This window comes from Leuciscus leuciscus, assembly GCF_965113295.1.
Source record: "Leuciscus leuciscus genome assembly, chromosome: 21".
In the NCBI taxonomy this organism is placed as follows: domain Eukaryota; kingdom Metazoa; phylum Chordata; class Actinopteri; order Cypriniformes; family Leuciscidae; genus Leuciscus; species Leuciscus leuciscus.
In genome coordinates, this window is record NC_138745.1 from 30,513,351 (window position 1) to 30,523,283 (window position 9,933).

General features: G+C 40.0%; 1 protein-coding gene across 7 annotated transcripts in view; it reads right to left on the bottom strand.

Annotated features, from left to right (window-relative positions):
- sdk2b (sidekick cell adhesion molecule 2b) overlaps nt 1-9,256 on the bottom strand; it is a 300,705-nt gene extending 291,449 nt beyond the window's left edge. For 2 of the 7 annotated variants that reach the window (XM_082151847.1, XM_082151845.1), the window contains exon 1: nt 8,303-9,255. In XM_082151847.1, coding sequence (XP_082007973.1) covers nt 8,303-8,447 — 145 coding nt within the window. In that variant the 5' untranslated portion in view covers nt 8,448-9,255. Of the gene's footprint in view, nt 1-8,302 lie in introns of all 7 variants that reach the window. The other 5 variants (XM_082151852.1, XM_082151850.1, XM_082151851.1 and 2 more) reach the window with 3 other exon arrangements.
- Nucleotides 9,257-9,933: the final 677 nt, after the last annotated feature.

The window sequence follows — 9,933 nt, forward strand, 5'->3', positions numbered from 1 at the left end:
GCATGTTCATGTCACAGCCTTTGGCAACTTGGCGAAATCAAATGACAACTGCTACGCAACCAGACACCTTCTTACGAGTTTGTAACCGGTGTGTTTTAGATGCAACCATGGTACCAATGCACGTGCCTACCGTGCAACACAGAAGTCTGGCACCAAAGACATATCTTTGTGCAGTCAAAGCTTCAGGGGCCATGACTCAACTGACTAGAAGCATAAAGCCTGCTTCAGTGGGCTCAGAGAGAGCATTTAAAACACGCACCATAGCTAAATGCCTCACTGGCACAATCCTTGAACTTGGTATTCGGGTGTGCGTCGGAGTGTGTGGTGTGTTGTGTGTTGGTTGCGTTTGTTGGCCACGCTTAAGTCCGAGGAGCTCTAATCACAAATGGATTTGTCCGAGCGTTTTAAACACGGCTTCTTTTTACGTTGCGGGTGGAGGATTAGAGCGTCTAATCACAAAACGAACAGACTGGTTGAAACGAGCAGAACACAATGGAATAATGAATGTAGGTAGAGAAATTACACTGCTCTTGATTTAACCAACATTATTATCTGATTAGCACTAATGAAAACTGTGGAAAATCACAAGCCCTTTTTTTCTCTCTCTGTCTCGCTCTTTATTTCCAGCTTTCACTTTCTTCCAAAAGTATTTTTTTTTCTCCAAATATTTAATGTTTGCTGACTTCTTTGCTAGCGCTCCAAAATGGATGTAATATTTTACTCGGCTCTATGTATATCCCCCTCTTCTCTGCGGACTCCATTACACCTCCCCAGGTGAGTTGAGACACAGTGAGTCATTAGGCTCTACAGGAATCTACGAGGTACCTGTCTGACAGAACAAGCCATTCCCTTTGTGACTCTAGATTCTGCTCTCTACATTTTCCAGATGCTGTCGCTGAGGAACAATTATGGACAGACCTGCTTTTCCTTATGCATGCTTTTAAATGCACATAAGGTAAATGAAAATACGTATATTTGAGTTTCACTGAAGATATTTTGTTATTTCAAATGTAAAACATGCATCTCACACACTGTGTTTGAACCTTTACTCTTTTCCCTCCAGCGTTTTTGAAAAAAGTTGCCAACCAGTGCCAGCATTTTTGATCATTTTCACAAAAGTTTCATGGCCACCAGAAAATTTTGTTTGAATATGCAATATATCAAAAGACAGAACAGACCCAGACAAAAGCAAAAATGTTTTATTCTAGCTTCTTGCATTCCTTTTTTATCAACACTTGAATGTGGATAATTTTCATAAAAAAAAGCAACATTGAGCAAAAAGCTGAGAAAATTGCGTTTTTGTGAAAGACTACGTCTGGATCGGATTCAGAACGAAGTTCAAAACATAGATGGAGTAGATTGAGTCCATCGACACCCCCAAAGATTGCACATTCCTAGCTCATCATCGGTGGACATTTCATTCAGTAAACTTAGGCAGTTTTGATTTATATGTTGTTTAATGTTGATGATTGCGTTATTTTACATATGCATCTTCATACATATGGGCTGCATCCGAAAACTGATAAATGCTGCCTTCGGAGGACGCATTCCAAGGTAGGAAGGCATCACGGCACGTCCAAATTCAATGGTAGCTTAACTTCCTGTCTCCTGAGATACCTTCATCTGATAAATTTTTTAAGGCAGCATAGATGTATCCTTCGCTGCCTTTGATATAGCACAATCATTTGCATTCCATTCTGTGAGAGTCTGAACATTGCGGTTGCTGGTGTGTATATGTGCGTCTTTTTGAACAACGTTTTGCTCTTCTGATGTAATTTTCTAGGAAAAAAAAATACTACTGTAATAATTCAATATTTGTTTAGTTCTCACCAAAGCTATTTTGATGTAGATCATTAAACTGTTACGCTACCTTAGAAGTCTGTCCAAAAATCTGTTTCGTGAGGTACCTTCGTGTGCTAACGTTGCCTGCAGAGTCATTGCCCATAAGGCAGTGAGGCAACAAGTCAGCCACCTACGTTTTTGGATACCATGATATTGCATGGATGAATTGCGAAATCGCCCACTATACCCTCAAATAGGGCGTTTTTGAGGGGACAGCCATTTGTAGTGGTGTCTGAAAACATTGTGGATGCTATTGAGTGCACTCATTCTATCCCACATTGCACCGCAATAATGAGAACACAACCGATGTACGCTCAAGGGCTGTCTGAAGTCAATCACTGGTTTTAATCCACTCCTTAAAGTGAACAGTATTAGTGGACTAATGTAGGGAATAGTAAAAGAGGTTTTAGGGGGGCGATTTCAGATTCAGCCCATGTTTCTGCTTCTTCTTCGACTGTGTTTTGATCTGGAGATTCCGTACTCTTTCAGAAGATGTGTCATAGCGCCCCCTACCGTATAACAGTGAAAACACAGAAAGCTGGACATTTTCGACAATACGCTGATTTCACGCAGCCGCCATTTTGAAATCGAAAGTGAGGCTCCGGTGGGAAGAACCCCGGAAGTAAAGATAAACAACAATGCCTTGGATTACCAACCTGAAGCTGCTGCCGCGATTTACATTATTGGATGTTAATATTCAATATAGGATATGTATATAGTTAATTCCTGCTTCTGTTTTTACATTCTGAATTATATATAAAAAAATATATTTTATTTATAAATGAATTTCACTGTATATAGTCTAAAGTATGAAAGAAATGTATGTACATTTTTAGAATTGACACAACATCATTAAACACAACAATACGCCATCGCATTCACGACTCACCTGTGATTAAAGGCGACACTTCCGGTTTTCTTCCCACCGGAGCCTCGCTTTCGATTTCAAAATAACGGCTGCGTGAAATCAGCGTATGGCCAGGAAAGTTAACTGCTCTGTTTAAATTATTAAAGCAAACAGGAAATTACATCACAAAAACAGCTTTTTCACATGACATATTTTTGCATCTAATTCAATAACCTTTTGCACAATTTTATTTCGTAATATCGTAATTGATGAAGCGGAAAGTGGTCAGATGAAATATTTTTGAAACAGAAATATTTTGTTGCATTTTAAATGTCTTTAATGTCTTACTGGAAAAAAATAGCAATACTTTTACTGACTCAAAACTTTTGAATGGTAGTGTACATAAAAATATGTTTTATTTAACAAATGTATTTACCAGGGTAGAGGAATACTTCATTTCCTAGAAAGCCATGACCTGTTGAATTTCCCTGAAATGTAATTCAATAAATTCCACTTCCAACCCTGCTGTACTCAGACTAAATTTATCACTGTGGTGTCTGAATTATGAGAAAGTATTTTCATGTATCTGAAATAAGTTTGGTCATGGGCTGAGTGATAAGTTCACTTTTGATTTGAAGTTGAGCCACTCATGCGGACCACTAGAGCAGTCATCAGGGGGTAACATCAAGCCCCTACATCCAATTGGTATTCAGGCAAAGAAAAGGCCCGAGGCACTGCCCACAGCAACAGTATGTCCGAAGAAAGCAGCGGCCCCCGTCCAGACAAAAGCTGACCCGACAGGGAGTTTCACACCTGCCCTGTTTAACATGGCGGAGAAGATTCAGGAAGAATGAGTAAAGGAAAAGACACTTAATCAATAGTTCCTACCCTCTGTCTCTTAGTTTTTGGGTGATTCGTATATATGAAAAAGCAATGAGGGCTCGATATGTCTGTTCATGCGAACTGGTTTCCTAAGTGTCGAAAGTAAGTAACTTAACAGGCCATCGCTGAAATCTCAGGGATCTGCCGAGGTCAGACCCCATGAATACATTAGTCAGTCCTGATTTACAGAAAACCCACAATATACCCCCAAACTTAAAATATCCTAAGCTGAACTTTTGTTCTTTGTCTAGGTTGGGAAAAGTTCAAAGGAAGAGAAGCCAAATATTAGATATACACGCAGTATAACTGACAGAAAAAGTGCTTCACATGCGCGGTTTTGGGAGAATCAGAATCGCATCAAGAGCAAGGCCTTCGGCAAGGCCACCCCTAATCAATGTCAAACACCGCAGTCAAGCAACGGATGACATTCAGCGGAAAAGTTTTCTAGTTCACAGTTGTGGCGGCGATGATGAATAAGAATATGAATATAAGAATATGCTCCGCAAACAGTCCAGGAGGGTTACCATCTCGACCCTGCCATACTCAATAAATTCCTTCTGAAACCTCAAGTGAGAAACACACGGTTTAACAGCATACTAACAAAGCTAATCTTCTGAAGTCAAATAATTTACGTACATGCATGCCTCAAAATTCATTCTCCTCAAAATGACGCTAAAGGGGTACCCTGTGCTTTAAAAAGTGACACAGAGGGGTCCTGACCAATGTGTTTGATGTGCTGGAGTGTATTATGGTCTCTTGGCAAGGCTCTGTAGGTCTACAGGTCCATGTTTGCTACTGTAACTGAATGACAGATTTGGTATCATATCTGAGTCCTCTCAAACATAACAAGACATAATATATGTCTCGATTACGTCTTGTTTGCATTTAGTCCAACACCATGTCATTACCAGGCATGGGACGACAAGCGATAAAAGCTGTTAAAGGGATAGTTCACACTTTGGTTTGTGTGAGAAAACGAACAGTATTTATATCGTTTTTACCTCTTATACACAGCCATGTCGAAGTGATCTGATCTGACGTGTACGCAGACTGGTGCATAGATATATACACACTAGATGTTGCCTTGTCTACGGCAGTTCATTGGAACGAATGTCTTTAAGGCGACATCTAGTGTATATATCTATGCACCAGTCTGCGTACATGTCAGATCAGATCAGATCACTTCGACATGGCTGTGTATAAGAGGTAAAAACGATATAAACACTGTTCGTTTTCTCACACAAACCGCTCGTTTCGTGTCTTAGGCCATCAATGTGTAGTTACGATGGGGAATTGTTTAATTTAGACGACGGGGAATTGTTTTAATTTGGACTCTGTGCATGCTCTTTGAGGTGGTGACCATAGACCTGCATTATATGACTGACAGACAAGAACGGTTTGACCTAAAAATATCAACATTGAAACTACTGCGGAAAAAAAGACACCTACATCTTGGATGCCCTTGAGGTAAGCTAAAACATACCAAAAATTTATTTCAAAGTGAACTATCCCTTTAAGGTATGAAATTTCACATGAAAAGGTCCATTGTCCATCGTCAATAGCGTTGAGATGTATGAAACACTGCTCACACAGAAGTCACTTTCAAACCAAGCAGCTTTCAGTTGGTCAGCATGAATTTGCATGAATTTGAACATGAGTGAAATCTGTGTGGCGAACATTTTCATCCTCACACAATACTCCCTATCAGGCTATCACATGGATTCCTATTGAAATGACTGCCAAAATGTTGCCATGCAATGGTAAATGTGACCGCACTTTTAATCTGCCTTTTTCTCCTAAATAACTGCAGTGGTTACTGATGAACTTCATCTTTGCTGTGGCTCATTATATCTAGTTATGAAATATCATTTGATTTGTGAGCCACGGTAATGATTATCAGTGAATTTCAGTGGAAGTTCAGTCTATATTTTATGATTAGACATACATCCCTACTATAGAAGGCAAAAAAAGGTATGTGAAATGAGTATTATGTTTGGTAACACTTAAGGTGAAGGTGTCTGTGTTACAGTTTAATTATACATTTAAGTACTGAGTAACAATAATTAACTACATGCAGTTAGGATTAGGGTTTGGTTTAGGGTTAGTTGCATGTAATTATGCATACTTTGTATGTATTACTATAGTAACTACATGTAACACGTGTAACAAGGACACTAAAATAGTGTTACCGTATGTTCAAATTCGTAGTATCCATAAAACAGTACATGGATGACCTATACTTCTGGTGAAATGTGAAGTGACGCAAATGACGCCATAGGCCATAAGATGATGCCAACATGACGCATGTAGTACGTTTGGATTTGATTCATACTACACACATTCATACACACTTTTTAACATCTCACAGTTGTTATTCATCAAATGTAGTAGCGATTTCGGATGCACTTTTGGAATATAGGCACACGGTTTGCATGAACTGCGCTTATGGTGCTATTATAGTGTTTTTTGGAGCATAACAGCCCATAACCGCTATGAACTGTTGTTAAATAGAAAGAAAAAAAATGTATGTGAATATTCTTTACAAATGTTTTTTTTGCATTGCATGGAGAAAATAAGAGCATACTGGTTTGGAATGACATAAGGGTGAGTAAATAGTGTCAACTGAATTTAAATTCTAAGTTGAGCTATCTCCTTAAGGCTGTTAAACACTTATTTATGCAGTCTGTACAGAAGAAGTCAAAATAAAGACCTCACGGTTCTGTTTAGGTAATATATTCCCAATTTATCTCAGATGGGGGGCTTTTTCTCTCTGCCGAGTGGGAGTTTCTCAATGGATTTTTTCATTAAAACCTCTGCAAGATTCAGAGAGCTTCATAAGCGCTGTGGTGGGAATCTGTTTTAATGATGTTTAGGTGAGAGTCTCAGACGTTCCTGAAGAACCTGTGAGGTTAGAGACAATTAACTTGAACGGATCAACCGATGCCACAGATCATTATAGAACACAAGCATTGGAAGCAGAGAAGAAGGTTAGTATAACACACACATCCCCCCTCTCTGCTCTTCTTGCTCCGTTTTCCCCTTCCACGCACATATACACAAACTGGTACCCTAATCCTCCCAATGTGCAAGTTATCACTCTACTGTAAATGTCAGGTTGGACAGCATACACTCATGAATGATGGATATATGGCACGTCCTAGTTTGCCACGGTTTACTCCCTAGGCAGCATTACAGAACAGCCTATTTCCCGATCCAGGGCTTAGTGTTTGCTGCTATCAGGCATTCCCAACACTCCCACCTGTGCTTGCATAACAACTACCTAAGCAGCCCAGCTACGCTTAGAGAAAACCGGCAAGCTGAGAGAAACTTTTTAGTTATACATTTCAGCTGCATTGAATTACAATGGGGACAATATATTGGGAAAAATATTAGAAAATATAAGAAATGTTGTGCACCTGTGTAGATATTTTCATTTGAGCCAACATCGCCCAACCAGCCAATGTATTATTATTATTTTTTCACCATACAAGGGATTTGAGTATATTGCTTCCATCCTTTTCCAGGCGGAAAGAACGGAATCGACTGCTCATGCGAGCTTCTGTTACTCGCCTGCTGTCTGCAAGATTTAGACGAAAACAATTTTCCCCGCTTGAGGCTATCAACTGAGAACAGAGGCAAATTACCACATGTGGCCAGTTAAAATGCCTTGTACTCTGCATGCAGAGAAACTCAATGGACTACTTTCTGTCTTTTCAGTGGCATAAAACCATGTTGGGCATGTACCCTCAAAAATTAGGGGAAAAAATTAAGTTGTCGATATTGCAATGAAGAAAGTATTTTTTTATTGAAATGGGCTCTGTGCTTCTCATTCATGTAAAAGTAAAAAGTTTAGTTATATGCCTACATGCACTTTTTGCAAGTGCCCATTACAAATAATGAATCTTAACATCTCACATTAGAATCTGCCAGCGCTCTGATAATGTACTTATGAACATGCACCTTATTAAAACACTTTTCTAAGTGAGCTCTCTGTAACAGAGCTTTCTCATTATGTGCAGTCATAAAACAGGCAAGGAGTTCATTCATTTTGATGGTTAATCAAAATGAATGATTAAGTAATAATTATTAATTGGCTTTGGTTAATTTCGTGGCCATGTCATGTATGATACACAGTTGCTGCATGTGATATGGACTTTAATACACTTCTAAATGCAGATTAGTGATGGCAAAGGGATGTACAGCATGTGTGTTCTGGTCCTGGAGGACTCCAGTAGTCTACTGCACATTTTGGAGGTCTCCCTTATTTAACTCACCTGATTTATATCTTAAGATCATTATAGGCTTCCAAGCCCTGAAATGGGTGTGTCAGATAAGAGAGACATCCAAAATGTGCAGTGCTGGGGTAGGTACTCCAGGATTGACAACCACTGGTGTACAGTGTCTCCATGAGACAGGGAGAGATAAAAGAGAAGAGAAAGAGAGCAAGCAGAACTGCATGGCACATATCTCACATAAGGAAAGATGGTGCAAGATGCACCTATTTTGTGCATTAATAATTGATTAGCAAGTTCTCATTTAATTGACCGTTAAATGATGCTGCACATGCTCAATTCATCTGCATGTATTACAATTCATCATTAAAGACACATTGCTTTCAAACTGTAATTACCCGACTACAAAACTCGGAGGTTAAATATAACAGTCCCTCAGACTCACTCTGGAGACAGTCATTTCCAGCCTTAAACACCAACTTAAAGAAACACTCTTTACCTTGTGCTGACGCCAGATGTAGGAGCACCGACAGCAATATTACAATCCAACAGGGTCTCTTTCTCGCTTTTCCCGAATTCCCACACATTGCCAGAGGAGCAGATGGAGAGATACTGAACGCGTTTGTCCGGCACGCCGGGTACATGTTGCTCCTCCACAGTCCAGCCACAGTTGTGCGCGTAATTTTCGAGAGTGTCTCTGACGCGTCTTTGCTCAAAGAAGCGAGGTCGTGTGCAACTCAGTAAAAGACTAATCCTTCACATTTATGTCTCAAACTTGAATATCGTTAAACTAGATTAAAACTTTGCGCAATTACGCACGCACAATCTACGACTCCAATGCACAGAGATGTTGATTTTTCAGTGATCACATATACTTTTCCCCCCCTTTGTATCCACTGTCTCTACTCTCATGCGTTTACTTAAATGTTTGATCAATTAGTATATTTCCAATCCAGAGCGCAAACGCCTCTAGTTCACGAACTGTTGATAACGGCCCCCACAATGTGATTAGACGGGTGATAATTCGCTCATAGTCAATAATGCTGTGTTATTCTCCGTTCCAATAACCAAAAGTTATTTGGTTATTTTTCTGGCGCGTTGCTGTTGCTATCCCCAAGACGAGTCTTTTGCAATGAAGAACCTCCCGTTCACTGAGTCCGCCCAGATGAAGAATAAGCTTCATTCGGTGTAAGTAACTTTCCAAGTCCCGTTTCAGAGCGCCACGGGGCCGTTTGGTCTGAACGAACCATGCTGTGCGTAAAGCTCCGCTGTGTAAGAGGGTGCAAAACGGTTTTCGTGGGAGATCAAACTGTCATCGCTGAATGCCGCCCAGGAACCGGCCCGATGCTGAAGATCTTCAGCATCGTATGAGCAGCGGATCGGAGAGTGCGGTGCGCGCGGAGGGGGCTGACGCACGGTGCCACCGCGCGGTGAGCTCCAATAAGACACGCAGTGAGACAGACGGGCGCTCGCTCCTGAATGCACAGAACGCGTGCGGAAACAGCCCGACAGTAATTCTGAACGGTTGAACGGTCACAACGACCTTTCAATAATGTCTCCATCACTCTATGAAACAGCGATTAGTGGCTAAACTAACATGTCTCTCTGTCTAAGCTACTTCTGTTGTTTGTGCATGTGTTTGCGGAGCTGAAAAATGATGGGTATCGATATTTAATTGACTGAATTGAATAGACATGACCTTTAGCGAATGAATAGAGCTCATCCATGAGATATTACCTTTTTGATTTCCAAAAACATGCTTTTATTGTCTATATTTCCTGCTGTCCCTTGTGGTACTTTAAACATCTATCTATCTATCTATCTATCTATCTATCTATCTATCTATCTATCTATCTATCTATCTATCTATCTATCTCACTTTTCCTCTGTGCGTCTGTTTGGCCATCTGTGTGCTTGCCTCTGTCCATCAATCAGTCTTTTGTTTCTTTATTTTTCTTCAACACTCTATTCACATCAGTCCTCCCATTCAAATAAGAATTGGATTGTAAATTGACATTTAATCAAATGTTTGTATTGTGGCATTGCTGGCTTCTTGTGATTAATCTTTTGTGTTTTCATTTTTCCAAAATTATTGTATTTTTCTGTGGGCAACAGAATCTGCTAAATGAA